At 48.2% G+C, this 18,889-nt stretch overlaps 1 protein-coding gene across 1 annotated transcript in view; it reads right to left on the bottom strand.

The window, feature by feature from the left end:
- LOC138447859 (lysosomal alpha-mannosidase-like) overlaps positions 1 to 18,889 on the bottom strand; it is a 564,797-nt gene that overhangs the window by 338,760 nt on the left and 207,148 nt on the right. Inside the window, exons 14-15 of the mRNA XM_069604298.1 lie at positions 13,777 to 13,974; positions 12,616 to 12,713 (exon numbers count right to left, since the gene is read on the bottom strand). Coding sequence (XP_069460399.1) covers positions 12,616 to 12,713; positions 13,777 to 13,974 — 296 coding nt within the window. The remainder of the gene's footprint in view (positions 1 to 12,615; positions 12,714 to 13,776; positions 13,975 to 18,889) is intronic.

Below are 18,889 nucleotides of genomic sequence, written 5' to 3'. Positions count from 1 at the left end.
TATCGTCCGCCAAAGCAGTGGAAACGGAGGGAACGCATACCCGAACAGGCCTGTCCATGGGAACGAGAAAGCGTACCCTTTTGGCCCTGGATGAGCCACTCTGCTGGCAAACAATGGGCATTGCTTGTTCTTTGGCGTGGCAAATAAGTCCAGGGGGGTGGGGGGTCCACCACTTCATGAAGATCTTCGTCACCTGCCCCTTCAGCATCCACTCGTGCACTTGCCCCCTGTCTCTGCCTGTACATTCTGGATCCCCGGCAGATGGAAGCCGTAATGTGAATTCCCCGAACAATGGCCCAATGCCACACCGCCCGAGCCTCTCTGGACAGGAGCCGAGAATGCATGCCCCCGTTTCCTTAAATAGAACATTGTGGTGGTATTGTCTGTCAACACTCGAACCACCGCGTCTTGGATACGAGGGAGAAAGGACTTCAGGGCCCAGTGCACAGCTAACAACTCCAATACGTTAATGTGCAATCCTGACTCCTACAGTGTCCACAGGCCCTGGACCTGCGACTGGTCGAGGTGCGCCCTCAACCCACCTGGGAGGAGTCTGCCACTTTCGTGAACTGCAAATCCGGCTCCAGCAGGAGCATGCCTCATACCAGATTGTCTGTGCATGCCCACCATCCAAGGGCTCCCACAAGTCCCTTGGAGATGACCACCTCTTCGGACCATAACCCTTGACTCTGCGACCATCTGTCTGTGAGAAATTCTTGTACCGGTTGCATGAACAAGCAACAGTTTGGAATAAACTGGATGCAGGATGCCATGGACCCAAGCAGTGACATGACTGTGGATCAATATCACTGTTCCTCGGCCCCATTCGGCCGCTCTGGACTGCAGCTTCCCCACTCTTTCCTCCAACGGCTTCACCAGATTGGCCTGTGTGAGAAACTGGGCACCGAGAAAAACCAACTCCCTGGATGGCATCAGAAAGGATTTTGCAAAGTTTACTGCAAAGCCCCCATACCAACCAGCCGTCCAGATATGGGTACACATGACATGATATATGATATTTTATTTGTATTGCGCTCATACACAAGATGCCCCTCCCTACGGAGGAAGGCAACCATCGGAGCCAGACATTTTGTGAAAGTTCTGGGTGCAGACTTCAGCCCAAAAGAGAGGACACGGAACTGGTAATGGTCGCCCCCAACCAGAAAGCGCATGAACGGGTGATGGTTTGGCCGTATCGCGATGTGGAAGTAAGTGTCCTCCAAATCTAACAACGCCAGGAACTCCCCCGGCGTACTTGCTTAAAAGATGAGGTTTTTGGGACTAGAGGCAGAGTCGACCACTGGAGGACAACATCCAACGAAGACACGAAGAGACGCTAGCAGTACCCTCCTGGACCGGGAAGTGCCTGGTCAAGCCCTGAAGCTGTGCTGATCCCGTTTCCGTTTCGACTGGGAAGATCTGCACAGGACAACTTCCTCCCATTGGATGGTGGGAACAACTAGCCTTGCCAACTGTAGGTGAACTCGATATATTATGTTACTGAGACATGGTTAACCGATACTTCAGCTCTTATGTTCCCACAGTTTCTGGTTGACTGCTTTAAGATTCTGCATGCAGACAGAGCCGCAGCTCATCCGGGGGAGCAGGGTGGCTATCATTTTTAAGTCCACGTTTAAAACCAATGTAATACCTTTGTCTCAGACGCTGGTGATGGAGTCACCATTAGTTAAGGTGACCATCTGCTTTGCAGTCGGTTCACCTCCTTTTGGTTTATAGCCCTCCTGGGACGTATTACCTTGTTATACAGCCATTCCTGGAAATGATGGCCTCACTACAATTCAATTATCCCAACCTTATTGTGTTCGGGGATTTCAATATGAGAGTCAACTTACCATTGGTCCCATCTCTCAAGCAGTTTCTTGATGGTTTTTTAGATCTTGGATTTAAACAATTCATAACTGAAACTACAAATCAGTTGGGCGGCATCCTGGACCTTCTATTTTCAGCCATTCCAGATATAGTGGTTTCTGCTGTTATGCCACTCATTTGGATAGACCACTATCTGGTCTCTTTTTCACGGTGCCTCATGACCCGTCGCCCACCTCCCATGAAGCCTTCTATTTGCAGGAGGAACTGGCGCAGTATTAACATGTCTCATGTTGCAGCTTCCGTAGTGGCAAGTTGTAGTACTGAGTGTAATGTTGATCTATCGACTGTCCTCATTTTTGCTGCAGGCTGCTGATTTTTTTTGCTCCACTGAAACCGGCTAAGGTTCACGGTTGCCCCTCCCAACCTTTGTTTTCTGAAGACCGGAGAGCTGCCAAGCTGAAGGTTCGTCAAGCCGAGTGCAAATGGTGCCTAGCATACAACCCTACTGATGAAGCCATTTTCACCTTGTTGTCTAGAAGTTATCACGCGCTGATTAAGTCTGCTAAACAGCTGTTTTTTACTCATAGGATAGAAAGTGTGTTAAATCAATCCAAGGAACTCTTTTCAGTTGTAAAATCTTATTCTTCCACTACACGTTTTCTCACAATAGCTCCGCCATCCCAGTCTCATTGTGATGCATTTGCAGACTTTTTTCAGTCAATAATTATTGATATTCAGAATATTAAGATCCCTCAGCCTGAGACACCAGTGACTGACATCAGCCCTTCAGTTACAGTTAGTTGAGACACTTTTCCGGTTTTCACTGATGAGGTGGTGTTATCCGCCATCTCCCGTATTAAATCTGCAACCCCATCTGACCCAGTCCCCCTTTCTGTCCTGCAGGATCTCTTCCCCAGGATTATTCCTATAATTCCCAGACTGTGAACCATTCTTGTAACCATGGGCTTATTCCAGCTGAGCTAAAGCAAGCCACTGTAATCCCTTTGCTTAAAAAGCCTTCGCTGGATGCTTCCATTTTTGTATAATTTCCGACCTATTTCTTTACTGCCTTTTTTTATGAAGCTTCTTGAAGCACTGATCTCACCTCTTTCTTACTTTCTGGAATTGTTGTCAGTTCTTGATCCTTTTCACTCTGGCTTTCGGCCAGGAAGGGGTACAGAGAGTGTCTTAGTCTCTATACTGGACGATCTGGCAAGGCTGGCTGACAGTGGGTGCCCTGATTTTACTCAATCTGTCAGTGGCTTTCGATACAGTTGTCCTCCTCCTACTCCTACTCCTCCTCCATCTCCATCTCCATACAAATCCTGGTCCGCTTAGATCTTGATCGGGACGGTGTGTCGTCTTGCTTCTATGTGTGTCTCTTGGCTGTGGGGGAGTGGATGAGGACCAGCTGACTCAAGTTGAACGGGGACAAGACGGAGGTCTTGGTGGTGGGATCCTCTGCCACTCTGAATCATGGTAGTCTTCCTTCTGGGCGCTTTTCCTATTCCAGTTACAGTGGGGGTTGATCGGTCTTCATCACTGTCTATGGCGGCACAGGTTAGTGCTGTGTGCCAGTCTGGTCACTTTCTGTTGCGAGTTCGTCGCAGAGTTTTTCCCTTTCTTCCGGCACGTCTGCGCCCACTGGTGGTGGCTGCACTAGTCTCGAGTTGCATAGACTACTGCAATGCCGTATTTTTGGCTCAGCCGTCTGGTTTGATCCAACACTTGCAACTTCTCCAAAATTTAGCTGCCTGAGTTGTGACTGGTGCCCCATATGGCGCCCACATTAGTCCGGTACTACTGCTCCTTCACTGGCTCCCAGTGCAGAAACAGATCACATTTAAATCGTTATGCATTGTCCACTGTGCAGCTTATAGTTGGGCCGAAATTTCTTCTGGATAAGTTCCTGCCCTATGTCCCCAACCAGGCCCTTTGCTCTAGTAGTGAGCGATTGGTGGCGGTTCCTAAGTTCCGTCTCCAGATAGTGCGTGACAGAGCCTTCTCCGTAGTTGCGGGTAGGCTATGAAATAGTCTCCCTCTCAAGCTTAAGTCCACTGAGAACCACTTAGCCTTCAGCTGTCTTTTTCAGCGCATCCCCCGACTTGATGCAACTTTCCGAGGCTGAAGAATCCCAATGTCCGGGGAGTCCCGACCATCATCGAATGCATTGTTTTCGGGAGTGCATATCCGGCCAAAGCTTTGTGAGCATCTAGAGGACACAGACGCGGGAAACCTTCATCCAGAGTCCCCTCACCAGAGTCCAGGACCAAGGGATCAAGTAACTTCCAACCGCAGCTGTACGTTCTTTTTTGGCACTGAGAAAAAGGCACCAAACCCACAAAAGGCTACTGAATCGAGGAGAATCTATTGCTGCCGAGTCCCGCCCTCTCGAGTGTTGCCGCAGGAGCCCGCCAGACGTCCTCCCTTCCATCACCACGACCAAGGACCAGGAACAAGGGTCTGCTACACTGCAACAGGAAGGCACCCAGCAGGAACAAATTCTTCCATTTTCAGGTACTGTGGGGCTTGGGGTACAGCTACCTTTTGCCATTTGTGGTGCTTCCTAGCTTGGACAGTACTATTTAAAAACCCTTTTGAGTTGACCTCAACTCACCTGTACTGGCCTCCCAGCTTGTGCTTCTTGAAAGTGTCTCATCTTGAGATTCTGTGATTTTCTACTGAACTACTAACTATTCTAAAACATTTTCTAAGAAGAGAGCATCATAACTTTGAACTGTCCCGGCTGCCAAAAGGCCCCCTTCTGAACCTATTGGCTTTGGCAGTGTTTGTTCCCTTACAGGTTTTAATTGTTTTACACTTATTGCTGGGATAAAAGACTGTCTACATCCCTCTGGGAGAATGTAACTGTTACTACATACAAAGTATGTTCTAATCTAACTTTAACTTTTCCCTCCTTGAAACTCAGCACTTATTTGTGATCACCATTACAATATTAATACTGATCTCAAATGACATCACTCAGTGTGCTGAAATATGTTTAGCAAAAGAAACGTTCACACAACTACTTAATTGCTCTTGTTGAACTGAATCCTATTTTTTATATTAATGTTACTATTGCTGATTTTTAAAGATGGTCTAATTATCCTTGTGTGTATATATAAATACATATTTATACTATAACTTTAAGTGTGTAAGAGTTTACTTGGATACCTGTATTTACTGATTTCATTGCTCTACAGATCTCCAAAATCCAGCTTCAGCTGCTTCGGAAGTTCTTTTCAGCAGATAGCGCTGTACGTCAATGCAGTCGACTCGATGCCCCTCAAGTGCCTCTGTTTCGAGGATGATGTCATCGAAGGTATATACAGCATGCGCAGCGACTGTTGGCTTCAGTTCTATTTTTCATTCTCAAGTAGAACTACCCGCATCAAAACGGGTTTGCTGACCCAGTCCATGACCCATATAGCCTATTAATAGTTGATCATCCAGACGAAGTTTGGACAATCTAGAAATGTAGAAGCTTAGAGCTCTACGTGGACCGAGCCTGTGCAACCTCTCTTCCTCCTTTCCAAGATTAGGTGGAGGATAGAAAGTGGGTAACACTCTTTTGTTCCACATGAAAATCTGAAATGATCTTAGGCAAAAATGAAGGCTTAACCCTCAGGACGACCTTGTCGTTGTGGAATACTGTAAAGGGTGGTTTAGATGATAGTGCCTGCAACTCACTCACTCACTCTAAGGGCTGAAGTTAGTGCTACCAACAAGATGGTCTTGAACAATAGTAACCTTAAGGGACATGAAGGAGTGGTTCAAATGGTGCACACAAGGAATTCTAAACACCAGATTAAGGTCTCAAACGGAAACCTGAAAAGGAGATGGAGGGTACCCATTACTGAGTCCCTTCAGAAATTGTATTACAAGGGGTATCTTAAAATATGAAGTCTCTTCAGACGAGCGCTTGAAGATGGATAGCGCTGGCAAATAGCCTTTAATTGTTCAAACCTGGAGCCCCAGATTGGCTGGGTACAGCAGAAAGGACAACACCTTTGGTGTTTTACATAGGAAAGGGTCCACATTCTTTTCCCTTCACCAGCTGCAGAATTTGTTTCAACGGCAGCAGTGCAAAGACTTAGTTGCTGGCCTTCTGGCGGGAAGCAAAATGTCCATTAAGTCATCCAGGAGGTCCCAATCCTTATACCTAAGCCTCTCAGAAATGATGTGTGCAGGCTGAGTGACTTGACCTCTGTATGGAGAACCCGACCCTACTCTAGCGAGAGATGGTCCTCTCTTTATGGAAGACGTATTGGAGGGCAGATGGACATGTCCAGAAGGTCCGAACACCACGTCCTCCTGGCCCAATCCAGGGGCAATTAGGATCACGGATTTACTGAACTTCTTTAACCTCCTGATCACTTGTGGAAGGACGGACACTGGAGGAAACGCGTGCTGGATTGGAAACTCCCATTCCACCACAAACGTGTCTCCTAGAGCCTCTCTTCGGGGAAATTCCCTGGAGCCGTAAAGTGTGCACTTCTGGTTGACACTGGTCACGAACAGATCCATGAGGTGTTCCCCAAACAGTGAAGATCTCTTGAAGGACTTCCTGAGCTAGCTCCCACTCATTGGAGACTGTACTATGCCTGCTCAGAGCGTCTGCCGCCGTGTTCTTCTCTCCGGCCAGGTGAACTGCTGACAGATTCCTTCTAGTATTGCCCAGAACCAGAGCTGCATTGCCTCTTTGCACAATGGAAGTGAGCCTACACCTCCTCTCTTGTTGAGGTAGAACACGGCCACTGTGTTGTCTGTAATTATCAGAAATTTCTTTCCCCGAACAGAGGTCAGAAAAGCTTTCAGCGCCAGTCTGACTGCTCTCAGCTCCAAAAAATTGATGTGTAGTTTGGACTCCGATGGAGACCAACGACCGTTGACCGTCAGATAGTTGGTGTGGGTCCGCCACTACGGTTATCTCCGGCAATGGTTGCCAAAAAGGTTCTCCCTTCAGAATGTTGCCCTCGCAGGCCCATCACCGGAGATCCAGTGCGACCCTGCTTGGAATCTGAAGTAGGTCTGATCTGTTGCCCTAGAACGGAGACCATTGTGTCCCGAGAGCCCACTGAAGGGATCTCATTCTCAGACGAGCCTCTGGCACCAGGAAAATGCAGGATGCCACGAGGCCGAGCAATCGCAAAAAGTCAAAGGCCAGAAGATGCTGTGCACTCTGAAACTTGGTGACCATCTGCAAATTATCTTGAACCCTCACCTCTGGTGGCAAGCTCCTTCCCAAGGATGTATCCAGTACCGCACAGATGAACTGGATCTTTTGAGATGGTGTCATGTGGGACTTCTTGTAATTGAGGGAGAAGACCAGTCTGGAGAGAGTGGCAGGTGGCGTCAAGATGATCCAGGACTTGGTTCGGGGGAATGCGCCCTGATCAGCCAATTGTCCAGGTAGGAATAGACGTGAATCCCAGAGACTCGCTGCCACCACCACCACCACCAGTTTGGTGAAAATCCTCGGGCAGAGGTTAGGCCGTAACAGCAGAAGTCGAAACTGATAATCAGAACCGCCAACATCAGGTACAGTCTGTGCTTGAGATGGATTGGCACATGAAAATAAGCATCCTGCAGGTCCAATGACACCATCCATTCCTGGAGTTAGAGGGCCAGAAGGATCTGACAAAGTGTGACCATCTTGAACTTGTCCTTCCTGAGGAACTTGTTCAAGTATCTCAAGTCCAAGATGGGCCTCAGTCCTTCATCCTTTTTGGGGATTAGGAAATATGGAGAATACCATCCTTTGTTCCTCTCAGTTACAGGTACTGTGAGAAACCTGAAGGTGTCTCCCTATCTAGTCCCTAGGGATCCGTCATCAAGAAGGCCAGGACCCAGCCATCGCTTTTGGATCCAGTTCCTGGGGGTGGACCAGTGCGGGAGGATCACCTGGATGGTGGGGTCCTTGGGGAGTTGGACACCAGCAGGTGAGATGCGGTATCCCCCTTCTTTTTACACATTTTCCCCCCCATCTTAGCATGTAGGACATTCAAAAACACCGTCCCTCCCCCTTTTAAGACACAAACATTTTCATAAAACACGACAGACAACGGACTAACACCTGGGTCATTTACCGAACATGTCCCAATACCAGGGTCAGGCATGGCCAGGCAATTGAACAGAATTGCACACACCCATCACCCCTTTCCCTTACCCACAGGGATAAAAGGTGGAGCACGAAAGCACAGGATGAGCAAGGCAGACCGCACAACGTGAGAGCCAAGGCAGTTCAAGAGGAGGAGAAAGATGGTGCATAACGAAAGGGTGAGAAGAAGAGCAGTGACCTTGCCCTTTCTGATCAGGGCCTGTGAATCCTCCACAGAAGGAAGCATAAGGCCGCCAACAATAGCCTGCACGTGTTGCAGCAGATGTCTACGGTACACAAGACCCTTCTCCGCTGATAACGCTGGTCTCTGTGGTACCAACCTTGACTCAGAGTTAAAGAAAGCCAAGCGGTACATCGCAGCCTGTGAGTCCAATGGAGAGTCGATAAGAAATCGAACGGACTTGAAAGAAAAAGTAGCAAACGATTAATTGAACTTTGAAAGGCTTAAAGAGCTATTGATGGAAAAAGGGGAAATCCAACAACATAGGAATCTGACCCCACGTGGGTGTTCAATTCTGGGCGAATACTCGATTAGTGAAACTACGAGAACCAGACTGCCTTGGGAGAGGTGAGAAGAGGGGTCAAATTGGTCAAACAGGTGTCTTTTTTTTGGCCAACAGATGAATGTGAAGCGAAAGGGAGATGAATCCCGAGTGATGAAACTAGCGCATGAACTATGTGTCAAAGATTGGCAAGAGTGAACCCGAACGTGGGATGCTGGCAAAAGGTGGCGAAGTCTAACGTCCCGAAATACAGTGTGCTGACAAGAGTGACGCTGGCCAAGGGATGTCGACGGTGAACTGTATGAAAAGACCTTAAGATTCATGAAAGTCACCAAGAAGTTGCATTGAAAGCCAGAGGGAACCCAATCGGGGAGGCAAGCAGTCAAGTCAGATCTGAGCCCGAAGGAGGGAGATCCAGGGGGTGGAAAGTCATCACTACAAAGCTCATTTTGGAAAGGAACTGTTTTGTTTGTTTGAACCCATTAGGCCCCGGCAGCAAGAGACTTTTTAACAGAAGAGAGACTTAACGGCTGGATGGCGATTGCTGAAAGCTGATCTGTTAGCTCATCCTGGAAAAGCTTTAGAGTGTGCTGTGTTCCAAAGTCCCACCTTGTCCCGTGCTGAAAACGTGGGGTAGGGTGACCTCAAGTATCGCATCCTGACTCATCATTTTGTCAACACTCCTTTCTTTCTTACAGTACATTATCCATTTAGCGTTAGGATTGGCAATAGTTTTTTTTACAGTGTAGGCAACGCCACTAGGACTGCCTTATTATCATTCGATGGTCGAAGCTTGCTTCCATCTTAGATTTAGGTTTAGATGAGGTGTTTTTCCACCCTGCATTCCCAGTTTAATAAACACCCCTGAACTGTGATCACTTGTGTCTGTCTTTACTGTTGCAACCATGAGCTCCTTACAGTACCGGCTCTATAGCACCTTTCTCTAGCAGGGTCAAAATTTCCAGCACAAGGAACGTATCTGGAACCTTCAAAGAATGGCTCCCCGGTGGTTGGTTCTGAGGTCTCTGAATGTAGGGCTATGGTTTCTAATGCCCAAGCATCCGAAGTAATGTCTCGCCATTCTTTCAGATGCTGAGATAGTCTGCCTCCCACAGGGGTGTCATGACTCAAGACCTTAGAGGTTTTGAGGTGGCTGAAGCAGTGGCTGTTGGTAAAGATGCTGCTGCTTGAGCAGAGACTTTGCACCTCTCCCTCGTGCATCACGAGGGAATCTTCTTTGGCCTCTTTGAGCAGCCATTCCTCTTGCTCTTCCAACTGAGTAGTAGCGAAAGGATCTACCCCTCCAAGATGGTCCACTGGGGTGAAAAGGCTGGGGCTGCCTAATAGCTGCACTCAAGGATTTGGCTGCCACCTTTGAGGTTTGCAGCTTCTCAAAGCTTTCGTCAGCTTTGCTGCCAAAAAGGTGAGACCCGTCAGAAGGTATGTTAAGGAGTCTAGATTACATGTCCCGTGCAAATCCAGATTTCCTGAACCACGCAAATATGAGAATTATGGTGCTTGCCGCCATGGCTCTGCCGATGCTGTCAGCAGAGTCCAAACCTGACAGAAGAGACTCGCAAATGGCTTCCTTGCAACCCTTAACAATGGCCAAGAAGCCATCTCTTTCCGCCCTTTCGTGAATATGCTCAGCCGCCATAGAAATGCAGTCCCATAGAGTGTATGAAAATTTTGCCAAGGCACATATGAAGTTGGATGACTGAAGAGCCATGCTACCCACAGAAAATACTTTTCTTGCCAAGGCATCTACCCTTTTGTCATCCCCATCCGGTGGGATGGTTGGATAAGCTGCTTGTTTCGAGGTAGCGGTTGCTGTCTGCACCACCAGACTTTCTGGGACAGGGTGTTTCGATAAGTAGTTTGGGTCACTACTTGATGGGCGGTATCTTGTCAAGTGCTTATTTACTGCCGAACTTGACTCTGGTGTTTCCCAATTGTCACTTACCCTTTTCTGAAGCGCAATGTGGAAAGGTAAAATGGGATCCTTTTGAGGACCTATATCTAGGATGTCAGAAAGACTATCCTGCTCGAAGGGGAGGGCAGATCTGCTCCATCCCAGGTAATCTACTTCCTTAGACATCAACTGCCTGGAAGAGACATCTGCATATTCATCGGACTCAGGCTTTCCAAATGGTGAAGTGCCCACTCAAATGGCTGTTAGGCCCTTCAGTCGGGATCCCTCCGATATAAAACTATCAGGGACATTTGGTGTGCCATACTATAGACCAAATGGCGCATCATTATCAGATGGCTCATTGTCCCCATATAGAGGTTAGAGATTTAAAGTAATCTTTTCTTGTGAACGTTTTCTCCGGTAAAGGCATCGAAGGCTTTGAAAAGTTTGAGCCCGACACTCGAGGAGTCATCAATGTCTTTGATGAGGACGTTTTTTTCGACTTCGATGGCACGAAGGCGCATCTGGCATCGACTTGTCTTTCGACTTCTAACTCGGAGGATCCCTTAATGATTTGTCATTGTGTCGAGACATCAACAGCTCTTGATGGCGATCTGGCCTTCGTCCCGGGGTTCGAAGGCGCGCGGGACTTGGCTCCAGCCTTTCCTTACCGGCTTCTGAAGGCACGATGGGAGCATGGCCTGTCTGCTTCAAGGGTTTTTGAATATTTAAGCATTTCTTGACCCAATGCTTCCCATTCGGCGGGGTGAAGGCATTTGTGGGACAGGATATAGTTCTCTCAGGAGAGGAGTCGGACGAGGATGTTGAAGTTGGTGATTTATGGTGCCTCTTCTACCAACTTCCTCGACGACGCATGGTGGGAACCATTCCTAGACCCGGACGTATTAGCCTTCTTTCTTCGAGGAGAGTCGCCTCAGGCTTATTGAAAATGTTTTGACGGGGTAGTCGATGGGGATTTCTTTGGGACTCTACCTACAGCCAATTTCCCCTTATGCGCTTTCAGGGTTTTCCCGGTCATCGATTTATACTTCAGACAGGCCGAGGTCTTGTGCTCCACACACAGAGACACCACAAGCATACTCGATGCGGATCGGTCAGCGACAGCTTGGCATTGCAGTCTTGACTCTTTAAATCCAGTCTTCGGGGTAGTCAGTGTCGAAGATGAAGACATTTTCGGATATTTCGAGGAAATAAACTGAAGCGTGCCGTAGTTCTCGAAGCGTAAACTTACTAAAAAAAAACAGAACTGAAGCCGACCGGTGCTGTGCATGTTTTTTATGCCTTAAATGACATCAGCTTCGAGACGCAGGCACTCAAGGGACATCGAGTCCACTGCATCGACACACAGAACCCTCTGCTGGAAAAAAAATCTGAAGCTGGATATTGGAGATATCAAAGATGAGAAATATGTGGGAGGACACAATCCATTCGAAATGTGGATTGTGACTAGACAATTCCATTTCCAGCCACACACAGAACTGACTAGGTAACCAAAGGTGGTCCCCACAAAAGTGCATTCCCTTATTTGGGGGTGGGGAGGGGATCCATCCTGATAGACAGCAAAACACCAGATGGCACAAGGACTGACGTCTTAAAACACGAAGGAGCAGCCATTTTGGTTATATGGTAAGGTATATGAAAATGGATAGGAATGCTCCCAAAAAGTGTTTTTAAAAAAAAGGTACTATACCTTCGAGCCTGTGTGGGGCAGTAAAAACATAGCTGGAACAAGGTTCCCAAGGTTTGTAGTAGTGCTATACAATAGACTTAAATGGGGCAAAGCCCCTCTGAACTGGTAGCCTTATGGATTCTCCAGAGCCCCAAAACGAAAGCTAGTAAATTGGGTTAAATGTAAGTCAGGATAACAAACAGTCAGCTGATATTTTGGGAGGTCCACTGAAAGATAAACAGACCGCAAAAGGGAAGTCTATGAAACCAAAAGGCCAGGAAATCATTTTAAATGAATTTGCCTTACAAACACCATTCTGACACTAATAAAGATCTTCCCCATTCACCCACCCCATCCATGGCCTCCCCACACCCAGCCTCCCTCACCAGTAGCCCTCCTCCTTCCCAACTGACTTTGTTTCTCCTGCCTCACCAGCAGCCTCCTTAACCCATTCCTGTGACTCTCACACCAGTGCCCTAGTACCCCCTCCTCACTTACCAGCCTGATTGATATCGGTGCGTAGCCCCAAAACCCCCCTTCCCCCCACCCCCTCACTTACCAAAAGAAGTTCTGCAGTAATGGCAGGCGGATGTCCTTGTCAAGGTTCTGGATCTGGCGGAGAAATCCAGTGTTCGGGTCAAACAGAACTCGTATGTGCTGCAGAGAAAAGAGATCAGCAAGTTTGCCCTTGTTCTACCAACACACATACAGTACTTGCAGATTCCTCGGTCATGAGAAGGAGCTGGCTCGACAGACTAGAGTGAGACAGGCTTTCTCCCGATGGAGCTGGGACAGTCTACAAACTACTTTCTAGTACTGCTGGGATCAGGGTGGGTGGGCAAGGACAGTCCACACTTTAGAGTCTTGGTGAGGTAAGCAGTGTTTACAGAGACATTTTAAAGTGAGACTGCAGATTCTCCCAGTTGTGATGATTGAGGGGAGGAGAAAGGCAGCTCCCATAATCGTCTAGCTCGGTTCACAAGAGCGACCTCCTATAGGATCAATTGTTCATTTATGGTTTCTTTGCCCCATTAGAGTATTGTTACGATCCCCCTGGCAGATCCTATAAAGCCCAGAGGAAGTACCCTGGTAAAGGCTTATTACATCTGCAGGCACTTAGATGATGAAGCAACACAATTTGCAGTCAATGTCTTTGAGGGTATGCCGAATGAAGCAGACCTAGTCAAATCTAAACTGAGTTTTAATGTGTGAATAACCTGGTTACGCAAAATAAAGTATTACGTTTTATGTGCTTGTGTCTTCCTGTATAATCTAACGGATTGTTTTATCTGCATAGATCATGTATATGGATTTTGTTATGATGTTTTGTCTAAATAAACTGTTTGCGCTTAAATGATGGGAGTACAAGCACCAACAAAAGTAACCATGGTCTCCTGCAGCAGGAAGTGCACAAGGGTGAAGGAAAGGTCTGTAGCTCTTGCTTTCCCATCATCTGGTGGTATGGAAGCAAACTTTCAGAGCCTGCTGGGAGATGAGCAGCGATAGACCACCTCCACCCTGGGCCCCACCTCTGCAGTGCCCATCTGAAAAAGCTAAACTGAATACAGCTTCAGTACATTGGAACACTAAACAAAAGCACCTTTTTCTTATAGATTAAAATAGATTTACAAACATGGACGTAACCCCCTAAACAAGACAGGACTCTCGCCAGATAGATGCAGAAAGCTCATGACAACAGGGAACCCTGCGTTCTCCTTACCTCGTTCTCAATTTGCAGGGGTGTCTTCCCCACCCGTTTACTTTTCTGCTCTCTAGGGCTAGAAGCTTGGCCAGAGAGTCTGGTGACAGTGTAGGTTGTAAAGCCCAGAGGTGGCACGAAAGCCTGGAAGAGGAGTTCTCTAGGAGCAGTGCCCTTGTCCCGTCGGACAGCCCTGGTGAAGTCAGACACAGGGATGATCTAGAGAAAACAAAAACAACACATGCAGTAAAGTGTGTAGCAGATGGCAGAACATATGCAAGAACCACATAGGAAAAGTACAGATGATAATGCCATAATGCACAGAGGTGGCCACCCAGAGCGCTTACTAATAACCTTTTAAAGACACCACCAAAACACTCAAACCAATCAATGAAGAAAAGGTATCCAAAGCAACGTCTCAAAGGCGATTACAAGAGCTTGCTCTACAGACTGTTTCCTGCTCTTTATCCTGACCCTCTAGGTGGTAGTATGGCTGAGCATTCCAGGCAAACTCTTCCAAACAAGCAGTTAAGTTAAGAAAGTACAGTAGGCACTTTCAATTGACACAATAAGGGGCAGGTCCACCCAATATAATATATTTACCAAAATGTAAAAAGTTGTGCAACCAAGACACCCACAGAATTACAGGTAAGAGAATACCATTTCAAAACAGTATTCAGTAGGATTAACCAAAGGGTGGGAAAGTCTTGTAAAGTCCAAGAGGACGGACCATCAGAGAGATTCAAAGGCCTCTATTTAAATGCCCGTAGGCCTGAGGGCGCACATAAAACAAGACAAAAGACACAACAAGCAAAGCGATTAGACCAGGAAGAAAGAAGAAAAGACTCTTTCATCAGGGCTGAGATTAAAAAGATCAGTCGTAATGGCCTTTTTAAATGAGGAGCAATTGTTTATAAAGCTGCATGGAAACAGGAAGAGAGTTCCAGAGAAGTGGAACTTGAACGGCAAAACTTGTGTCGCCAAAACGCACCAGTTTAAATCTGGGTTGGATAAGGGTAGGTGCTTCAGATGATCGAAGATTTTTGGTGGACTTGTTACTTTTGGTGCAATCAGATAGGTAAAGCTGGACATGAACGAGACAAGCCTGTGCGAGCCAATGTAAGGACTAGGACGTAGCGGTATAAATGCCCCGCCCCCGCGTCTCCCTTCAGATTTCGACCCCTCCAAAGCAGAATGGGGTGAAACCAAGAACTACAAGACGATTGCATTTAGGGGAGGCTAGCGGGCGTATGTGAATCCATGAAAGATACCAATGCTGGAGAAATGGAGTTACAGGTAAGAAACTATTCCCTGTTCCAGCATTGGATCTTTCATGGATTCACATGTTTATAATAGAATGCACAGCAGTGATCCTGAAAAAAGGAGGTGGTGTCAATGCAATCCGGCACCCACCCAATCCTGCATATAGCGAATCACGTTTACATAAGATTCAAATTTAAAGCATGCCACCGTAACTGCACAGAGCAATATCCATAAACATACATTTATATCTATATATGTATATCCATACAGATATATGTCCAAATCAGCATAGACCCTTCTTGAAAAAGGGTTTCCCTTATTGAAATAGATGTCGCAAGACTGCTCTTCCCATTTGTATTTCGTCCGCATGCTGTCGTTCGAGGCAGTAGTGGCGGGTGAATTTGTGAGGCACTGACCATGCTGCCGCCTGGCAAATGTCTGTCAGTGGTACCCCTGCCCACAACGCCGTCGATGACGAAGTCGCCCTGGTTGAATGAGCTCTCGGACGTCCTTGTAGCGGTTTTCCCGCTTTTGAATGACAGAAGGCAATCGTCGACGAGACCCATCGGGCCAGTCCCTGATTTGAGATTGCCTTCCCTTTTGCCGAAGGGCCATATGCAACGAAGAGTTGCTGCGTAGATCGAAGTTGTTGGGTTCGATGAAGGTAACATTTTAGAGCCCTCTTGACTTCCAAGGTATGTAGGACCTTTTCTGCAGCCGATGAAGGGGTCGCGAAGAAGGTGGGCAGGACAATGGAGGAGTTCTTATGATAAGTTGTAGGAACTTTTGAGATGAAACGAGGACTTGACAGAATCACTTTGTCCTTGAAAAATCTGAGGTACGGAGGGTCTATGACCAACGCTTGCAACTCCGAGATCCGTCTAGCTGATGTTATAGCTATTAGAAAAGCCACTTTCCATGACAAGAACTTCATCGACGATGTGGACATTGGCTCAAAGGGTGGTTTCATTAACCCTGCTAGCACTATATTCAGGCTCCACGTAGATGGAAAGCGTTTAACCAGAGGGAATGTCCGGAACAAACCTCTCTGTCGCTAAACAAGGGAGATGACTTCCTTCTTCTTGTGAACCTAGAGATGGCCGACAGGTGAACCTTTAGTGATGAAAAGGACAATCCGCTTTTTGCTAGGTGTAGTAGATACAGAAGAAGCTGTTCCGGAGTAACCCTCAGAGGTTGCACTTCCGACTGTCCTTGACACCACGCACAGAATCTTCTCCACTTACACCTGTAGGACTTGTTGGTGGAAGGGGCTCGCGCTGCTTGTAAGATCTTCCGACAGTCCGAGGAAATGTTCAAGGCACCAAATTCTGAAAAGTCAGGAGCTAAGCTGTGAGATTGAGACGGTCTGGATTGTGATGCCACACTGTTCCCTCGTCCCGGGACAGGAGGTTGGGAACCTTCGGGAACGTTATCGGATGATCCGCCGACAGGTGAAGCAGGTCGGAAAACCACGGCTGCCTCGGCCAACACGGTGCCACCAGGATGACTCGGCACCTGTACCTGCGTATCCACTGCAGAGTTCTTCGTATCAGAGTAAACGGAGGGAAGGCGTAGAGGAACTTGTCCGTCCACGGGAAGGAGAACGCTTCTCCCAGCGAACCTTCCTGTGGCCACCTGCTGGCATACATCTCGCACTTCTTGTTCCTCTTCGTGGCGAAGAGACCCAGCGGAGGCCGCCCCCATTTCTTGAAGACCTTCGACAGTTGACAGGTGTCTATTTCCCACTCATGAATCTGGTCCATATTTCTGCTGAGCGAGTCCGCCTGTTCGTTCCTTACTCCTGGAAGGTGATGAGCTACGATGGATATATCGTGTTTCAGAGCCCAGTGCCACACCTTCTGAGCCTCGATGGAAAGGGTTCTGGATCGTGTGCCGCCTTGCTTCCTCAAGTAAAACATTGCTGTGGTGTTGCCCGTCAAAACTCTCACTGTGGACCCTTTGATGTGAGGCAGGAACGCCCTCGGGGCCCAGCGTACTGCTCTCGGTTCCAGAACATTGATGTGCAGGAGAGATTCCCTCTGAGACCAACGGCCTTGTGTTTGCAGAGTGCCCATGTGCGCCCCCCAGCCAGTTAGGTATGCGTCCGTCACTATGGTTAATCGAAACTCCGGCTCCTGTAGGGGTACTCCTTTGGATAGATTCTGGACGCTTTTCCACCACTGAAGTGCTAATAGGAGCTCGTCGTCGTCGGTCAGTTTGTCTGACCAGAGGCCTCGAGTCTGCGTCCATCGGTCCGCCAGAAACTGTTGCACTGGCCTCATGAACAGGTGGCAGTGGCCCACCAGAGGAATACAGGACGCCATAGCGCCCAGGATCGACGTATATTTTCTCACTGACAGGCTGGTATTGCTTTTCAACTGACCTGCCAATCGACTGAGTTTGGTGATCCTGTCGAGGGATGGTCTCACTAACCCCGACTGGGTCTCGAACTGTGCGCCCAGGAACACCAAGTTTCTTGACGGTGTTAACAAGGATTTCTCGAAGTTTATCGCAAACCCCAGCCGTTGTAAGTGGTTCATGGTGGCCTGCAGACTCCTGTGCGTCGACATAACGGAGGACCCCCTGACCAACCATTCATCGAGATACGGGTATACATGATGGCCTTGCCTTCTCAGCCAGGCTGCCACTGGGGCCAAACATTTCGTGAACGTTCTGGGAGAAGATTTTAGTCCAAAGGGAAGTACTGTGAACTAGTAGCGAGTCCACCCTACCACAAAACGTTAGGAAGTTCTTGTGTCGCCGACACATCGGTATGTGGAAGTACGCGTCCTGCAGGTCCAGAGACGCCAGAAAATCTCCTTCTTGAACTGACCGGATCACTTCTTGGAGCGTGAGCATCTTGAACTTCATGCTTTTCAACGATTTGTTTAGCTCGCGCAGGTCTAGGATGGGACGCCACTTTCCGTTTGGCTTTTTCACCACAAAGTATCGGGAATAAACCCCTTGACCCCTTTGTGACGAAAGAACCAATTCTATAGCACCTTTTTGTAGCATAAGTGCTACTTCCTGCTGCAACACGCTCAGATGGGATTGAGCTATAAACGCCGGTGGAATGTGCAGAGGGTTGCTTTTGAATTGCAGGGAATGTCCGTATCTTACAGTGTCCAACACCCATTGATCCGTTGTTATTTGCTCCCATTTGTTGATGTAACGTGATACTCTGCCCCCAGAACGTGCCGATGCCCGTCATTGCTGGTCCTTGGTCTGCTTATCCCTCGTCGACGAGTAACCTGCTCTCTTCTTGGGGGCTTGGTAGCCCGGCGACGTTTAGCCGCTTGCGAAGCTCGTCCGTATCCCTGGGAGGGGTATGCTGGCCTACTGAAGGATCTGTCCCTTGATGCCGAGAATCTGGAATTTCCCGATGCTCCCCTGAAGGGACGAAAAGACCGGAAACTCCGACCACTCTGGAGGGCCCCCAAGGTACGCGCCGTGTCCGAGTCCTCTTTCATGCCCTTCAGGGCTTCGTCCACCTTCTCGCCGAAGAGGTCGTCTCCTTCAAAAGCCATATCCAGTACCTTGTACTGCACCTCCGGTCGGAAGTTGGTGCATTTTAGCCATGCCTGCCGTCGGAGAACCACACCGTTATTCACCTGCTTAAACCCCGACTCCGCAAGGTCCACTGCGATGTTTATGGCATGATTGGAAGTCTCTTCACCTTCCCTGACCAACAACATAGCCGCTTTGCGATGTTCATCCGGAAGGTGTCCAGTATAGGAGCCAGCCAATGCCACATCTCCCTGTCGTACCTGGCAACTATGGCTGGAGAATTGGCCGCTTTCACTGTGGTAGCCCCTACCGACAGCACTTTTTTGCCGAAAGCATCCTGTCGTCTGACCTCACTTTCCAGGGG

This window comes from Ambystoma mexicanum, chromosome 3q (genome assembly GCF_040938575.1).
Source record: "Ambystoma mexicanum isolate Mex_15411 chromosome 3q, UKY_AmexF1_1, whole genome shotgun sequence".
NCBI lineage: Eukaryota > Metazoa > Chordata > Amphibia > Caudata > Ambystomatidae > Ambystoma > Ambystoma mexicanum.
Note: the sequence above shows the minus strand (reverse complement) of the source record. Positions and strands in the feature narration are given on the sequence as shown.